We start from the raw sequence: 18,554 nt of genomic DNA on the forward strand, positions 1-18,554 counted from the left end.
TGATCACAGCTCCCTGCAGCTTCAACCTCCCTGGCTCAGGTGATCCTCCTGCCTCAGCCTTCCTAGTAACTGGGAATACAGGCATGTGCCACCATACCTGGCTGATGTTTGAATTATTTGTAGATAATTCACAACGGGTCTCCTTATGTTGTCCAGGTTGGTCTCAAACTCCTAGGCTCAAGTGATCCTTCTGCCTCAGCCTCCCAAAGGGCTGGAATTACAGATGTGAGTCACCATGCCTGGCCCTCTTAAGGTTTCCTCTGAAGCTCTTCTTCGTGTGCCCTTACCTTAAATATTGTTTTCCAAGACTTCCTTTTCAGCTAACTTCCATTTTAACCCTATTCACTCTCCTTAGCTGATCTCAGCTGTTTCCTGTGTGTCTCCTAATGCACAAATCTCCTGACCTCCAGACATGCAGGTTGAAGGGCTCTGTGGGCATCCTTCTAGATTACATAGGCCCTTCAAAAATGGTATCTTTGGGCAGCGAGGGGTGGGGGGAAATGGCATCTTTAAATCTGAATTTATCACCTAACGAGTCCCCAAGCCTTATCATTGTCCTAAATTTCATCAGCAGCTACCACCAGCACCACCTAAACCTAAAAACTATATTCCTTCTTTTAGCTTCAGTACATCTAAGAAACCATTGTGTTCTATTATTCCACCTCCTAAATATCAGTCCACTGCCGCTGATTTGGTGCAGTCCTCCTTATTCACTGCCCTCTGACCTTCTGCTATCCCTCAGGAATCCCAAGCTCTTTGCAGTTTCCTGGCACACTCTTTTCCCTCCTAACTCTGGACATTTGTTTGCACATATTTCTCCCACTTGGAATGTCCTCCAAGCAGGTTACATGCATGGCAGATAGCATATTTCTCTATAAGCCTGCAGTTCCTGAAGCCTCTCTCTCACTTCCAGGTTAAATGGGCTGTTCTGAACAGTATTTCCTTCCCATCTATATAGATCCCCATTGGAGTACTTTTTTTTCATTTTGTATGGTAATTGTTTGGAGCCCCATGGCTGCCTATGTTTGCATCCCGCATGGGTGCCAATGAATAAATGAACAAACAAACATCAATGAGTGAAAAAGAGGAAGCCTCCCAAAAGTGGATTAAGACTATCCCATGATGGAAAAAAAAAAAAACCACTTTTTTTTAATCTAGAGTTTTAAAAACATAATTCCTACATGGATTATTTTGAGCTGACTGCATTTGATTTGGAATTCCATATTTAACTCAGAGATTATTTTTGCTGAGTACAGACATCTTTGTTTACCCGGCCAGAAAGAAGCCACTGCCTACTTGGTATAATTTGAAAGAAGCTGAGGGTCTCCAGGCCACCTCTGTCTAAAACTGGCCTAGGTACCTGTATTCTGCCAATAGAGTTGCCACTTTAGATGTTGGCAGGATGTCCAGAAAAACCTGTTCAAACCTCTGGCAGGGATAATGTGTACACATTTCCATGTCCTCTCAGATTTATCAAAAACAGGTAAATCTCGATTAGCAGGAGAAGGCGGGCCAGGCCCACAAAGGACCCATTCTTCCTTTTTTTCTATTTTCAGGATTCATTCTCTTTGCTTCTCCTGTCTTGTGGTTCTCTTCCTTAGCAAAAAGAGGCTAACTGAAGTCATAGATGCTGCTTTTCATGCTAAACCTCTATCATTTATTTCCCTTACATGGCTGAGAAATTCATGTTGATGCTTGCAATCAAAACTCCTTCACTTAATCTTGAATCGTGGCTACCTGTGGGTATTTGCTGACTAGCCACTGTGGGTTAGGCTGTGGGAAAAGGAAGAAAAGGACCGGAAGTGGTGCTCTGAGAATAATGATGGGAATGCTTTCAGAACTACAGTTAAGGGTCAAATTCATCAAATAAGTACGTTTCAAAGAAAAAAAAAATGTGTACACTCACTTTAGCCCAAGCTAAATAATTCTTAATCCAGAATCTAACTTATCTGGATGTTTAGTCTGCTAATGTGTGTCTCTGTAGTAATGGTTCAGGAAGGGCATTTTGGTTTCACATTATTCTATTACTACTTGCCCTTCCCCCATTTATTTGTGGTTTTCCCTCTCAGTCATTCCTTCTTCAGTTCTTCTAGGTGCTGTTCGGATCCGTATAATTATGCCAATGGTCTCATATATGTATGAAGTGAATACCAAATACCGCCTACTTTTTGCCAGAGTCAGTTTTTGCTCCTGTAAAAACAAATTGTAAGTCTATAATCAGCAACTTCAGAGAAGGTAACTTAGCACTTTGATCTGTTTCTCTCTACAGGTAAACAAAATAAAAACTCCTAAACAAATAGATGAGCTGATTGAAATTGAGAGTGACACAGGAACATGGTATAGGAGGTGTTTTGTTCGGATCCGCACCGAGCTATACGGAGTAAGTAACAAGTCCCATGATGACCTGCATGTCACTTTATTGCATTTGAGGTTAGTCAGAAGAGGGGTTTGCTGGACCTGCCCTACGAGCGAGGTTCTTTCCTCCTGCCCCCGACACCTGACTCCTGGACCACAGCCAGGTCACTGGATCCCTCTCCACCAGTGTTTAGCCAATACATTCCATCTGGGGAAGATGGAAAGATGGAAAGGGAAAGTGTTAGTTAGGCCAGGAGTCTTGGCAGTGGCAGGGTGCCTTCAAGTCTTGAGTCGCTTTGTCCATTGGCATCCAGGAAGCTGAAGAATGAAAATTCCAATTACCTTTAGCTTTTACATTTTAAGGTGAAATGAATTCAACCCAATGACAACTCAGCTTTTTTTATAATTTAGTGGAAGGGGTCGGGGAGTGGGGTTGACTAAGTAACTGCATGAGAAAACTAACTCTCTAATATTTCACAGATTTGGTTGACTTTTATGAGATGTTTCAACTACCCAGTCAGGGATAATACAATAAAGCTTACGATTGTTTGGTTCACCCTGTCCTTTGGGTAAGTGATATTTAAATTCTTGGCAAGCAAAATTGTTCAGTGTCCACATTGTAACTCCCAGCCATGCTGCTTTCTTTTCTTATATTGTTTGATGCTGTTAACCTGCTAAGGAAGAAAATTTTTTTCAGCTTAGGTTTGCTGAGAGTTGTGGTTGTTATAAACCAGTTATTTTATTTGTTTTGTCATAAAGCCAAGGTAGCAAAACCAGTTGTATCTGCAAAATCCAGTAAGGCCCTGGATGATTTGCCCCATGACTTCTCTGTCCTGTCCTCCTTTGCCCAGTCCCAGCCATACCAGCCTCTCTGCTCTTCTTCGAACATTCTAGAACAGTTCCCGTCTCGGGGCTTTGCAGTGTTCCTCTGCCTGAGTTGCTTTCCCCTCCAGACATCTGCCCAGTTCATTTCTTTACCCTCTTCAACTCTTTCCTATATGTTACCTTCTCAGTGATGTCATCCTCTCTTTTAAAAAAATTGCAGCCCCTCCACACTCCCTATCCCCTTCTCAGCTCTACTTTACCCCACAGCACTTTCTACCTTCTAATATGCAAAATGCTCCTTTATTCTGTATAAAGAGTAAAGTTCTGGCTTCCCTCTCTGGAAGTTCCATGAGAACAGGAATTTTTAACTGCCTTGTTCAAAGCTGAGTGTGGTGCCATGCACCTATATTCCAAGCTATTCTGGAAGCTGAGGTGAAGGATTGCTTGAGCCCAGGAGTTGGAAGCTTAAGTGTGTTATAATCACACCTGTGAATAGCCACTGCCCTCTCGCCTGGACAACATACCAAGACCCCATCTCTAAAACATAATAATAATTTTGTTTATGTCTTATTCACTAATGTATATTCCTGGCACACAATAGCAGCTCAATAAATAGTTGTTGCCAAATGAATAAAACTGCCATATATGTGTTCTAAGAAAAGAGGAAATAGGGAGAAAATATCAAGATTTTATTTGCTAATCGCTGACATAGTCACTTTAGAATGTGTATGTACAACTCTCTTGTTGCCTAATTTGCTGTTTAGAAAAGAAGAATTAGATAATACCCTACACTTTCAGGTCAGCAGGATCTCAGTACCTTATAGAGCCTAACATTTATGTTGCAAGTTTCATCTCTTAACATCCCTAAATCAAACCAGGCAAGTGATCAAAGATGACCACTCTTTCTCAGTGCCGGAGGAGGTGGAATATGGAGAAAGAAGGAAGCTGGGGGTCAGGAGGCCTAGCAGCCCATTCTGCTGGGTGGTTTGGCTGGCTTGTGACTTGCAGACATTGCTTAGTCTCAGTTCCTCATTTCTAAATTAAGAGGGTTGACTTAGAATATGTAAAGTAAATCCCACCCAAGCTCTAGAAAATCCATTAATCTCTGAAGGAAGGGAAGGCTGAAAATTAACCTATATTAAGTGCTTACTCTGTACCTAAGCAAGGGGTTAAGGACAAAGAAGACAAAGATAAGCCAGAAGGAAGTCCTGCTGTCAAGGTGTAAAGAGTAATCATCATTATCTGGTTTGTTTATTTTGTTTACTAATTCATTATTGATCGTATTTTAAGCTTTATGATTTATTTTACTGCTATATCCCTGGAACATTAATAGTCCCTAGTATTTAGTGCATGTTCAGTAAATGTTTGCTAAATAAATGACAAATTAAACGAAAGCCCTCCAACATCGTTGATAATGGACATTCTAGGGTAATGTGCCCTCCTCATTGTTGCCATTTCAAGGTTTGTATGTGACTAGAGAACAATGCCATAAATGTTGTATCCCTAAGTCATTTCTTCCTCAATAACTACCCTCACACCCCCACAGTCATTACTATGAAGAAAAGGGGTGGAAATCCTGAGGCACAGATGTTTCTGGAATCCTAATGACAATGATGATAAAAACGACTCATACTGTCTTCTGAGCACTTTCTATGTGCTAGATATTTGACATCCCATTTAAACTGAGCAACCACCCAGGAAGGTGGATATTCCCATCATTCCAATAGTAGAGATGGGCAACTGAAGGTTAGATAACTGGCCCAAGTTTAGGCAGCTAGTAAGCAACAAGACCAGGATTCAAACCCAGCCTGTCCTCCTGCAAAGGCTATGCCCATTCCCACTTCTTTCCTTGTGTCCCTTTGTCACTGGGGATAAACTAGAGCAGTGGTTCTCAAACTTGAATGTGCATCAGAAGAATCCCTGGAGGACTCCCCTGCCAGAGTTTTTAATTCATCAGGTTTCACTGGAACCTGGGTTTGTGGGGGATGATGATCCTGCTGGTCCGGGGACCTTACCTTGGGAGGTACTACTTCAGAGCAGCACTGTGCAATAGAGATATCATGTGAACCACAGATGTTCATTTCAGATTTTCTGGTAGCCATACACACACACACACACACACACACACACACACACACACACACAAAGTAAAAGGAAATAGATAAAATTAATTTTAATACTACATTTTGTTTCATTCATTCTCTCTTTCCCTTTTTTTTTTTTTTTAGACGGAGTCTCACTCCGTCGCCAGGCTGGAGTGCATTGGCGCGAACTCAGCTCACTGCAACCTCCGACACCCTGGTTCAAGCGATTCTCCTGCCTCAGCTTCCTGAGAAGCTGGGATTACAGGCATGCACCACCACGCCTGGCTAATTTTTGTATTTTTGGTAGAGGTAGGGTTTCACCATATTGACCAGGCTGGTCTCGATCTCCTGACCTCGTGATCCACCTGCCTTGGCCTCCCAAAGTGTTGGGATTACAGGCATGAGCCATCGTCATTTCAACCTATGATCAGTATAAAAATTATTAGCAAATATTTTTACATTCTTTTTTCCGTAAGTCTTCAAAATCCTGTGGTATTTTATATTTATAGTATATGTTAGTTTGAACTAGCCACATCTCAACTGCTTGGTAGGCACACGTGGTTGGTGGCTTCTGTATTGAACAGCACAGCAGCATGACACAGCTGTTAGAATAACACATTAGAGGTCAAGAGGCAGAAAGGGGAAATAACTTGGAATCTCTGAGAATAACACGAATGTCCTTTTCACAGCCTCGAACTACCTTGGGAACTGGCACTCTACCCCCAGGATAGCAGTATCACAGCAGTGTAGCAACCAAGAAAGATTCCCCATTAGCAAAAGAGGTCATTCTTTAAGAGCTCTCACCATGCTTGGATCCCAGGAGTTTGTACCACCAGACTAGGAGGGAGAGTTTCTCAGAGCAGCCTGGAATGATGAGAAAGATATTGGGGCCAGGATGCCAGGTGTCTTACTCCATTTCTGCCACTATAGCAAAATACCACACCAGGTAATTTGTAAATAATAGAAATTTTATGTTTCACAGTCCTGAAGGCTGGAAGTCCAAGATCAAGCTGCTGGCAGATTCAGTGTGCAGTAAGGCACAGTCTCTGCTTCCAAGATGGCAGCTTGTCGCTGAGTCCTCAAGAGGGGACAAATACTGTGTCCTCATGTGGTAGAAGGGAAGGAAGGGGAAAAGTGAGGGAGGCAGCACCCTCGCACCTCTTTTTGTAAGGACGTTAATCTCATTCATGAGGTCTCTGCCCTCATAACTTAATCACTTCCTAAAGCCCACATCTCTAATACTATTATATTGGGGTTTTAGTTCCAACACATGAATTTTGGGAGGACATATTCAGACCAGGCACCATGTATGAGCATAGGATGAGATGCTTTCTGCATGTCTCTTCCCAAAGGAAGGGTTTAGGGATTACATACCTGGGGTTCTCCAGCTAACCCTAGGCCATCTCTCAAGCTTGATTTTTGCAGATTAATGTTGGGGGAGAGGGACACATGGATTGCTGTATGATGAATTACTCATAATATTATAGGGAGCCAGCCATTCTCCAGGAACTATTACCACGGTGAAAACACCAGGGAGGTGCTCATTGCCTCTGGCATGCTAGCGCCTTTACAAACTCACATTTCTTTGTCTTCACAGGTACTATGGATTATCTGTTTGGTTTCCTGATGTCATTAAACATCTGCAGTCTGATGAATATGCATTGCTAACCAGAAATGTGCAGAGAGATAAATATGCAAATTTCAGTATTAACTTTACAATGGAAAATCAGATTCATACTGGAATGGAATACGACAATGGCAGGTCTAGAAACTTGAAATAATTTAATTTGCTACCTATCCACAAAAACATTTCTTCTTAGCCTTCCCTGCACTGAAACAGGCATCGTTTTTTTGTTTGTTTGTTTGTTTTAGTTTGTGCATTTAGTCATTTTCATGGTGAATTTCAATACTTCCAAATAGGCTTTAAATAAAAGGTACAAGTGTATCCATTATTTCACTTAAAACTATTTTTGCAGCTAAGTTGCTTCATATTTATTAAGTAGTGGACTTGACTGGTGTGGAAAGAAAATTTAGAGCAATGTTGGAGAGCGACAAAAATAATGGAAGGAAGAGAAGAGTGAAGAGTATGGGAAAATAAGACAGGCTATAGGATTATTTAATTCACAGAAGAAACCTGAAATGTGATTATATGAGTCTTCTATTCCTGAGAAACAGAGCCACTTTTCAGAATTCACCATTCCCAATATGCTGAATCCAGAATTGAGGTCAAATTGCATCAGGAAGAGTTTCAATTAGAGAATAGGAATCATTCCCCGAAGTAAAGGGCTTTGAAAGATAGAAGGGTCTCCTTTATGGGATCTGAAATATTTCTTGATGACGAGAGAGAACCGCCTCAGGGAGGTGGTCCTGGGTCATTCTTTTAGACAGGGAAAAGAGTAGACGAAGTACTTGTTTATATCCAAGTATTTTTGTTGCCTGAACAAATAATTGCCAGTGGAAGTTCATGATAGTTTGCATCATTCTTAGGAAATTGTCCCAATTTCAAAAGTGATAAAAGTAAAACTCTAAAATAATCAAAGTTCCCCAGAGCAAAAACCAGTTCAGAAAGATGAAAAAGAATTCAGTGGGATGCTTATGATCTGTGTAATGGAAAAGAGGGTTACTAACTAGGAGGTAATTGTTCAAATTAGCAATTCAATGAAGGAACTAATCATAATCCAAGCCAAGTAGGATCACCTTCACTGTCCCACATAAAATACTGACTTGAATCTGCACTTATATTTCACAGAAAGCTTAGCGTCAAGTCCTCTGTGATGCCAGCGTGAAAACTGACTTTCAAAAGTATTGTTACTCCATTAGAAATTTCTAATATCTGTTTGTGTCTCTGACAGTCATATTTTTAGTAATATATGTTAAAGTTCTAAACTGGATATTCGGTCACTGCTTAGAACTTTTTTACATTAGCAATATAATGATTACTAATTTTAATAGTATTACAATTTTTGTAAAACACGTATGTTACACATTTATTTTAAAAGATCATAGAAACAATTTTTTTCTCCTTCAGGAAAATTTGAAATACCATTAACAGATTCATTTCTTTAAAAATAGCTTTTTTATTCAGCATCATAAAATGGCAACTCTTTATGTACTAATATGGAATAACCTCCAAGGTAGACTAGAAGGAGATAAAGCAGGTGTACTTTAGACACAGAATGCTCCTGGAAGAGCACACAAGAAACTGACAACAATGGTTATTCTGGGCAGAGGAACTTGTGGCCTGGGGATGGATGGGTAAAGACTGACTTTTTCTGCATTCAACCTTTCGAATTGTGCACTGTGTGTACTCTCTGAATTATCCATTCAAAAAATAAAACTGATTCATTCCTTTTTCCAAATTCAGTTCCATGACAGAAAAATTGATAACTTTTTAAAGCTATGCCATTATTTAGCCTCTTTTGGTGCATTTAGATGTTTTTACTCTGGGTCCCTGGAGTGGGGATTGAAACAAGATCATTATTATTTTTTCCAGGTAATGTACCATGGGCAATGATTTTTTTTAAGCTGATTGGTCTGTCAGGCCACAGTGCATTGTGAACCAACACATGTAATTGGGTATTAGGGAGAGAATAATTTTGAAAGTACTCAATAGTTAGTAAATTGCTTTTAAATCAACCTACTTACCTAGGAGGATCAGTCCCTTTCTGCCCCTAATAAGAGTGGTATTGACATAATAACTCCTTCCCCAGGAGAACAAGGATTATCCTCTCAGTGACTGGATCAGTCCCTTTCTGCCCCTAATAAGATTGGTATTGACATAATAACTCCTTCCCCAGGAGAACAAGCATTTTCTTCTCAGTGACTGGCTAAGTGTACGTTCATAGTCTCTTAAAAAAGTACCAAGACACATTAATGAATATTTATCTGTGTTTGCTGGGAGTCCTTATCAATGCTGATAAGGCCTGAATCATGGACTCTTCTAAGATGTTATGATCATTATGACTGTTACCGTCTTTACCACATAGAATTCCCCCTTATAACACCCAAAAATGTACCTGAACAGGTTTCATCATTCTTCATGTTTCCAAAAATGAGCAGAGTTCTCATAATTCTGTTTGGTTGAAGGGACTATCTGTTGGCTGTAAGAAGAAAAATTATCCTGGAAATGAGTGTCACCTATGAGTTTCTTCAACCCCAAGTCAGTTATTCTTCATATAAATGAAACAGAATTCTCATGCTGTCTCTTTGGGATAACTGGAGATCCCTACACTAGAATGAAGAAGACTGGATTTTCAGCTAGGGAAAAATAATTTTATTAAAAGATCGGGTAGGAGGTCATCCTTAAGTTAGAGGAATTAACCCCAAATAGAGAATATTCAAATAAAGATATATGTGAAGAGACAATAGGATTAAAACCTAAAGAACAGCCCCAGGTAATCCCCAAAGTATCTTCAGTTGCATACCCCACAAAACTTTTTACCAACATTGCAAAAAGCTAAGGGAAGTTAGGAGTGTCATCTCTTTATTGGTAAGCAACAAGATAGGCAAAGGTCAGCCTGGATAAGGAAAAGGGGAAAAAGCAGAGAGCTAAGAAAATCCAGAAGTCTGTGTTCTTTATAATTAAGACAGTGGGGCATTCCATCTCTAAAACTGTTTGACTTAGCTTTGAACTTTGATGGACACAGTCATTGATATGAATGTTTCTGTGTGTTGGGCAGATTCATAGGGGTCAAGTTCAAATCTGTAACTTTCAAAGACTCTGTTTTTAAGTCCTGCACCTTTGAGGATGTGACTTCACTCAACACCTACTTCAAGAACTGCACATTTATTGATACTGTTTTTGACAACACAGGTAGGTGTGCTGCTTAGTACTGCCTCTACCTGAGGCCTTGTCAAAGGGCCCACTGTGATAACCCTGTGATGATGTGGACAGAGGCTTATGCGGGAAGTGGATATTAAAGAATAAATGGAACAAGTTATCTAAATCAGGTTGGATCGAAGGTTGGCTTGTATTGTTTGTCTTTGTCAGATTTAGTGCAAATGGAGGTTGCCACAGTTCAAAAGTTGGCAACAACAACAACAACAACAAAAATCCTTTGATGAATAAATTTTTAAAGCAAAGACCTAACCTATAGTTTATTTGTTTTGACAATCCTGGGTTCAAAATCTGGTGTTTGTTAAAATGCCTCAACTCTATAGCCAACAGAGATAGACAACAAGTGGCTACACTCAGATATATTTTTAGCCAAATCCATATAACGGGGTATTTTAAACTCCCTGGGGGTGGGGGAAAAGGAAGGCAAACAAGCATTGATTGAACACCTATATACCATTTTCTACTCTAGGTCATTAGACATACATTATCTCATTTAGTTTTCACAGTAGCTGAGGCTTAGGAAAATTAAGTAATTTGTCCACAGTTACAAAACTAGTAATAACAGATGTTTGAACCCAGATTTATTTGATTTCAAAGCCTGTGCTTTCCACTTTCCCACTCCCAAACATTGGTCTGTGTGTCCTGTAAAATGCATCCAGCATAACAGCCTGGCATTGGAAGGAGCATTAGCATTTGCCCTGTTGCCAGACCTGCCTTCTTAGTGTCAGACAAGAGTCAGCTCTGCCTAGCTCCAAAGAAGAATGGGGTCAGGTGTCTTTCTGTTTTTTGTTTTTTGAGCAATGCTATCTACCTGTCTTCTAACCCATTAAACCTCAGAAGACCAACATTTTGTCAGATCTTGATCAGCAAGGAAGATAGTTTCGATTCTCACAGCCTTTTAGCAGAAACCACCACCATCTGCAACTCTTGTTGGATGGTTTCAAATTCAAGAAGAGATTAGTAATGAATGCTGGTGACCTTCAGATGAGGCTGACTCTTGTTCCTCGGTAGATTCATGCACATAGACTTTAAATTATAAATTCAGCCTCAGGAAAGACTTGTTCCTTCTCTGTGCCTTAGAGTCTCATAAAACGGCAACAATAAGGCTGACTCTTGCACTTTTTTTTTCCTTAGAGACAGGGTCTTACTCTGCCATCCAGGCTGGAGTACAGTGGTGCAATCACAGCTCACTGCAGCCTCAAATAAAAAATTATTATTATTATTATTGTAGAGATGGTGTCTCACTATGTTGTCCAAGCTAGTCTTGAACTCCTGCCTCAAGCAATCCTCCTGCCTCAGCCTCCCAAAGCACTGGGATTACAGGCGTGAGGCACCATACCCAGCCCATGCACATTTTGAAACAAATTGTTTTTATAATTGTAGTGTGGACACTATTAGTACTATAGTGATAGTCTTTATATAACATGACAATTAGGACAAAGTAATATTGTAAAGGAGTAAGCAAGTAATATGATTAGCAATGGCCAACCATAGGAAACAAGAAGATAGCTGGACCCCTTAATTTAATTTATTCCTTTATTCAACAAAGGTATCTCATCATTCAGCTACTTTATAATGTGAAGACCCAGACTAGATCCTATGCTTTGGCCAGAAGACACAAAAAGTCCAGCCAGCACAGGCCTGAAAGCCCTCAAGGAATTTACAATACTGTGATTCGTCTCTGAATTCTCAATAGGCTTTCTTATACTGGTGCATGCCTGATAAGAACTTAATGAATTCTCTTTGTTGTTGTTTCTACAGATTTTGAGCCATATAAATTCATTGACAGTGAATTTAAAAACTGCTCATTTTTTCACAACAAGACGGGATGTCAGATTACCTTTGATGATGACTATAGTGCCTACTGGATTTATTTTGTCAACTTTCTGGGGACATTGGCAGTATTGCCAGGGAACATCGTGTCTGCTCTGCTGATGGACAGAATTGGGCGCTTAACAATGCTAGGTAGGTACTCAGTTTCATGTCAAATGAAAGAGCTGCCCCTGCAATCCAGAGGGACCCTGTTTCCCCTTACTCCCATCTATTAGGGATTTGCATCCAATGAGGAGAAATCCCTTAGACCTCACATTAGGACTAAATTGTAGTGAAAATTATGTCTAATTACATTTCATTTGAGTGGTTTCCATGAGTTAACAGACTGAAAAGCTAATTATGTGTAAAATGTGTATTTTCCCACTTAAGTAGCTGAGTAAAAGATGATATGCATTTCATACTTTCTGTGTTGAGAGGCAGTTAGGGCCTTTCATTCAGGTGAACGCACCAGTTCTTGAGCTTTATGGAGCCCATCCTGCAGCTTCCACTTAGAATTCAGTTTTCTTGAACAACTGCAAGGACCCAAGGGTTCTTGCTTTACTAAGATGACGGGAAACATTCCAACCTTTTGTCTGCATTGTTGGCAGGTGGCTCTATGGTGCTTTCGGGCATCAGCTGTTTCTTCCTTTGGTTTGGCACCAGTGAATCCATGATGATAGGCATGCTGTGTCTGTACAATGGATTGACCATCTCGGCTTGGAACTCTCTTGACGTGGTCACTGTGGAACTGTACCCCACAGACCGGAGGTATGTTGAAATGGGCCTCTAGTAAGAGGCACTCTAAGCCCTGTGAGACCACTGAAAAATTATTTTAAAAGAACCCAAACTGGCTGGGCATGGTGGCTTACGCCTGTAATCCCAGTACTTTGGGAGGCCAAGGCGGGTGGGTCACCTGTGGTCAGGAGTTCGAGACCAGCCTGGCCAACATGGTGAAGCCTCGTCTCTACTAAAAATACAAAAATTAGCCCAGCGTGGTGCCAGGTGCCTGTAATCCCAGTTACTCAGGAGGCTGAGGCAGGAGAATCACTTGAACCCAGGAGGCGGAGGTTGTGGTGAGCCAAGATCACACCACTTCACTCCAGCCTGGGCAACAGAGTGAGACTCCATCCCAAAAAAAAAAAAAAAAAGACAAACTGTCACTTCCCCAGGAAAGTAAAAATCCAAAAATATCTGGCTTCACAAAGTTGTAGGTTCCACTGGTATCTTTTAGAAAAGAAAATATAGGGGAATATATGTACTAGCAGGAATTAATAGGGCAATGAAGCCAGTGAAGGAATTTAAGTGTGTCCTTAGTTTGTAGGCTAACAATATGAGGAAGCTGTAATGAAGCAGTCAGGATTCGAATTTAATAGCCTATCTTGGCCCGCATTTTAAGTGGCTAACCAGTCCTTAGAGGGTCGTTTCCTTACGTTTGCAGATGTGTCTGCATGAGCTCTGCATTAAGCAACCACAAAGAGGTCTCTAGAACGTATCTCTTGACCTTCCTGGTTTGTTGGAGGAAAGCCCAACACATTTCTAGTTATAAAAAACAATTGTGCTGGGTGTGGTGGCTCATGCATATAATCCCAGCACTTTGGGAGGCCAAGACAGGCAGATCACCTGAGGTCTGGAGTTCGAGACCAGCCTGGCCAACTTGGTGAAAACCTGTCTCTACTAAAAATACAAAAAACTTAGCCAGGCATGGTGGCGGGTGCCTGTAATCCCAGCTACTCAGGAGGCTAAGACACGAGAATCGCTTGAACCTGGGAGAGGTTGCAGTGAGCCAAGATCGTGCCACTGCACTCCAGCCTGGGCAACAAGAGCGAGAATCCGTCTCAAAAAAAAAAAAAAAAAAAAAAGTTGCTCCCAATATGGAAACATAGAGACTCTGTGACTCATATCAGAGAAAGGGCTAGGGCTTTTGGGCATAGCTTCAGCAGCTTGAATAGCTAAATTAAAATAAAAGAAGCTCTGCTTTACCATTTGACATGAGCTAAGACAAATGGCCTTTGCCTTCATGTACCACTCCTGTGCTCTGTTGCCAAAGAAGTCCTCTGTGTCAGAGGGTGGAGTCAGTATTATCTGGACTTTGAAATGTAGGAGAGTTTTTCCTAGAACTATACCAAAACATTTGGGATATCAGTTTGCAGCTGATCTTGAGTGCTTCCTCTGGGCTCCTTCCCTTTTTTTACTGACCCCAAAGAGGTACATTCTCTGCGTGTCCCGTCCTGATTCTAACTTATATTTCTTCTTCAACAATATCTATTACTGAGCTTGCAGAACCCTATAGGTACCCTTCCATCCATCTCTCTGCAGAACATCTGACTCTCAACCCTGTATGTCTGCGTATCAAATATTCTAGTTCAGACCCTCAGTGACCCACCTATTAAATATTTAGGCTCTGAAAGGAACCATACAATCTTTGTACGGCATCGCCTTCATTCATTCAACAAATGTTAATTCTCTGGCTTTGTGAACGAGGTCCCGAGGTGGATGCCAGGGCTGGTGCTGCCAAAAGCAAGATTAAGACTCTGCAGCTTTCATTGAGCTTTCTTTCATCAACCTCTCATTCTGCAAACAGGGCTTAGATGTGGATTACACTATACATTTAAAATGAACCCCTCAATTGCTTGAGCCCAGGAGGTAGAGGCTGCAGTGAGCCATGATTGTGTCACTGCACTCCAGCCTGGGTAGCAGAGAGAACCTGTCTCAAACAATAAATAATAAAATAAAATAACCCCCTCAATGTTAAAGCAAGGCTAGGTTATAACCTCCTTCCTTTTTCTTGTATACTGTAAGAGTGTGATACTGTTTTAGGTGAATCAGCTGCTTATCCCTCTGTCATAAGGAATAGAAGGATGAATATTCACCTAGTATAGAAATTTGGCTTAAAAAAAAAACCCCTCATAAATTGAAATTGGTCAGGTCCTTCCTGTGAGAAGCACAGACCTACTGTGTTTCTGTTGTCAGAAAGGTTAAATATCAATTGAAATAAAAACAAATTCAGGTCCTCCATGAAGCAGATGCCAGGATGGGATTAAACATGCAAAAATGTTATTAGAGGAAATGACTGTGTGAGAGAAGATGGAGAGGAAGGGAGTGAAGTATGGGAGAGCTGCAATGCCACTCTAAGCCTGAGTGAAGGAGGGAGGAAGGAGCATTTGGGTGGAACCTCCCAGACTATCCAGTAATCTAAGGAAGGTTTGGCAAGGCTGTTGGAGACCCAGGGGTCGTGACAACATCAGCCTCAGAGGAGTCCTGTGTGACCCAGGAAGCAGCCTGCAGTAATAGTCCTGTCACGTCCAGTCATTGTCTGGGAGCAGCATGTGGGAAAACACCTCTGTGCACACCAGCACGATAACGCGAAGGTCTGCCAGGTGCATTCTCACTGCGGTCATGCTGTTGCTGGCAGACATTCTCCAGCACTTAAGTAGGTGTCATCAGATAATCACAGGAAGTCATTTCCTTTGGTGATCTAGAAGATGACTTGTGCTCTAGAGCAGCGTGGCCATGGCCATGGTAAATTCGCTAGTATGAGCTAATTAGTGGGTATCTGAACATATTTCAGGCTAAAACCTCTTCCACCTTTTCCATGTTTCTCTGGGTTGCATTAGGAGGTCTCCACTGATCTCTAGCTTAGCTATTAGAGGAAAATCCCAACCGGTTTGTGTTGAGATACTCTATAGCCTCATCTCCCCATGGAGGCAGGATAGAATACAAGAATACAGGAATAGGACATAAAAATTCTGGCTAGAGGCTGTGTTTTACTTCATTCTTTTGTGTTGCTCTAAGAAAGTACCTGAGACTAAGTAGTTGATAAAGAAGAGAAATTCATTTTCTCACAGTTCCGGAGACTGGCAAGTTCAAGATCAAGGCAAGTTTGGTATCGGGTGAGAGCTACTCTCTGCTTCCAGACGTTGCTGAGTCCTTCAGAGGGGACGAACACTGTGTCCTCACATGGTGGAAGGCAGAAGGGCAAGAAGGGCCAAACACTGTGTGAAGCCTCTTTTATAAGGGCCTTAATCCCATTCTCCAGGGAGAAGCCATCATGATCTAATCACCTCCTAAAGGACTCCCTCTCTTAATACTGTTGCAATGGGGAATTAAGTTTCAACTTGAATTTTGGAGGTGTGCAAACATTCAGACCATAGCAGAACTGTAATTTTCATCATAGAATGTTAGTACCGCCAACTTCCTGCCCAGTTTCTAGAATCTGGCCTTAATGATCAGAATGGAACAATCAATGAGTCCAGGCCCCTTTTGAGCCATTGAACGACCAACTCCTGCCAAAATGCCAGTCAAAATTATCTTTGGACAACATAATTTAAGGTATATTCTAAGTGCTATGAAAGTTATAACACTTGCAAGCCACGTTTATCAACCACATTACAGACTTATACCTCTAATATTATACCTTTGATTTTACTAGGGATTTGTATTGGCTTGTTCTTGCATTCCTATAAAGAAATACCCAAGACTGGGCAATTTATAGGAAAAGAGGTTTAATTGGCTCATGGTTCTGCAGACTGTACAGGAAGCATAGGAAGCGTAGTGGCATCTTCTTCTGGGGAGGCCTCAGGAAGCCTCCAATCAGGCAGAATGTAAAGGAGGAGCAGGTACATCACTCGTAGAGAGCAGGAGCAAGAGAGCTCGAGGGGAGGTGCCACACACTTTCAAACGACTATATCTCACAGGAACTCACTCACCATTGCAAGGACAGTACCAAGGGCATAGTGCTAAACCGTTCATGAGAAATCTGCCCCCATAATTCAATCATCTCCCACCAGGCCCCACCTCTGACATTGGGGATTACATTCCAACATGAGATTTGGGTGGGGCACACATTCAATCCTATTAGGATTACATTTGCATCTACTATGAGAACACTAATGAGGACATTGTTCATTATAGGACACATCTTCTTCTACTCAGAGTCCACCATGAAGACTGAACATCTCAGAGGTGGGTTCTAGGAATCATTTTGTATTCCTCCACCCACGCTTTGAGAAGCTGTTATGTGTCCTCACTTCATATGATAAAAATTGTGTAATTCTTCACATTTCCTTCTCTGTTGTGCAATCAGGAAGCAGAGAGCCTGTGCCTCTGCTAAATCTGCATGATCCAGATACTTGTTGCACTCTTCCTTATCTTGATTTGCCCCCTTTTATGCCCGTTTTATTAATTTTGTGTCTTTTATAAGTTATCCTACCTAGATCCTTTGCTAAAGAGGCAGGAAATTTTGGAATTAAACCTAGATGTACTTATTGAATAGCACTTTTCTGTGCCAAAAAAAATGAAACAACCATTTTTCCATTCTGTAAATGCCATCAACATCCTCCCTTCTTCAAAACCTCAGTATCAAAAATGAGCATAACAATTGCAGTCTTAAACAGATGCATGGTGACATTCTAGCTTTTTCCCCAGATTAAAGAGCACTTGCACAATGATTGGGACATGATGATTTAAGGGGCATAAAAAGAGGTGGAAGGAGGATGGAACATTCCAACCCTCTGGACATATGGTTGGTTTTTCTGGAGACCAGCCCAATCCAGAAGTTATCTAGGATCCTCAGCCAAGAGTCATCTCATTCCCCTACAAAAGACAGTCTTTTGGTGGAGTAGGGGGAAGGATGGGGTCTCCCTCTGTTGCCCAGAGTTACAATCTGTCACCAGAGCTGGAATGCAGTGACTCAATCATAGCTCACTACAGCCTCATACTCCTGGGCTCAAGCAATCCTCCCACATCAGCTTCCAAAGTAGCTGGGACTACAGATGTGCACCACCATGCCAGGCTAATTTTTTTTTAATTTTTTTATTTTAAGAGATGGAGTCCACTGTGTTGACCAGGCTGGTTTCAAATTCCTGGCCTCAAGCAATTCTTCTGCCTCAGCCTCTGGAGTAGCTGGTATTATAGGTATGACCCCTTGTGCCAGGCTCCAAAGGACACTCTTATCCAAGGGTTTTAGGAGCTCTATGCTGGGAACTGGGGATGAAGACCAAATATTCATTCTTTACTTACAACATACATTTAAGGCTGGAGATTATTACTAAAGTGCAATTTATTATTCAGTGGATTTAGCTATGCAAAAAATGGGAAACTGTACCCCTGGACAGCAAATCAAAAAACAAATCTACATTCCCTAAAACCTTAGCTGCTATTTATAAGCATGACCTCAAAACCAGAAGCCATCAGGCAGAAGGTTAAAATAATTCTCTGGGTAAAACAAAATGTAAATTCTATACAGCAAAAAAATCATAGGCACATATAAATGATAAATTGAGGGCAGGAGGGGGTTGAAACAGAAATGAATTAATAACCTGAATATATAAATTAGAAATTCATAAAGAAATGTCAGCAAACACTTAGCATATAAAAATGCTCAGCTTCACTAACAGTAAAAATTAATTACAAATTAAAGCAATGATGACATTTAGCTTTCTCCTATTATTCAGAGAAGCCAATATTTAAAAGATAGATAAGATCCATTGTTCTCTGGGGCAAGTGAGGGGTTACTGCTGAGTCTATTGTGGGAATTCTAAAAACAGGTATCACATTTGTAGAGGGGGATCTACAGTCTTAAGTATTTTTTTCCCAATAGGTATAAACTATTGATTCCTCTGGTTGCTTTTCAGATTTTTTCT

General features: G+C 41.1%; 1 protein-coding gene across 2 annotated transcripts in view; it reads left to right on the top strand.

The window, feature by feature from the left end:
* The window catches only part of SV2C (synaptic vesicle glycoprotein 2C), a 272,270-nt gene that overhangs the window by 206,218 nt on the left and 47,498 nt on the right, over positions 1-18,554 (top strand). For both annotated transcript variants that reach the window (XM_025388314.1, XM_025388313.1), the window contains exons 7-12: positions 2,270-2,380; positions 2,836-2,924; positions 6,862-7,026; positions 9,944-10,077; positions 11,863-12,066; positions 12,522-12,681. In XM_025388314.1, the coding sequence (XP_025244099.1) occupies positions 2,270-2,380; positions 2,836-2,924; positions 6,862-7,026; positions 9,944-10,077; positions 11,863-12,066; positions 12,522-12,681 (863 nt within the window). The remainder of the gene's footprint in view (positions 1-2,269; positions 2,381-2,835; positions 2,925-6,861; positions 7,027-9,943; positions 10,078-11,862; positions 12,067-12,521; positions 12,682-18,554) is intronic.

Source organism: Theropithecus gelada, chromosome 6, assembly GCF_003255815.1.
Source record: "Theropithecus gelada isolate Dixy chromosome 6, Tgel_1.0, whole genome shotgun sequence".
Taxonomy (NCBI): Eukaryota; Metazoa; Chordata; class Mammalia; order Primates; family Cercopithecidae; genus Theropithecus; species Theropithecus gelada.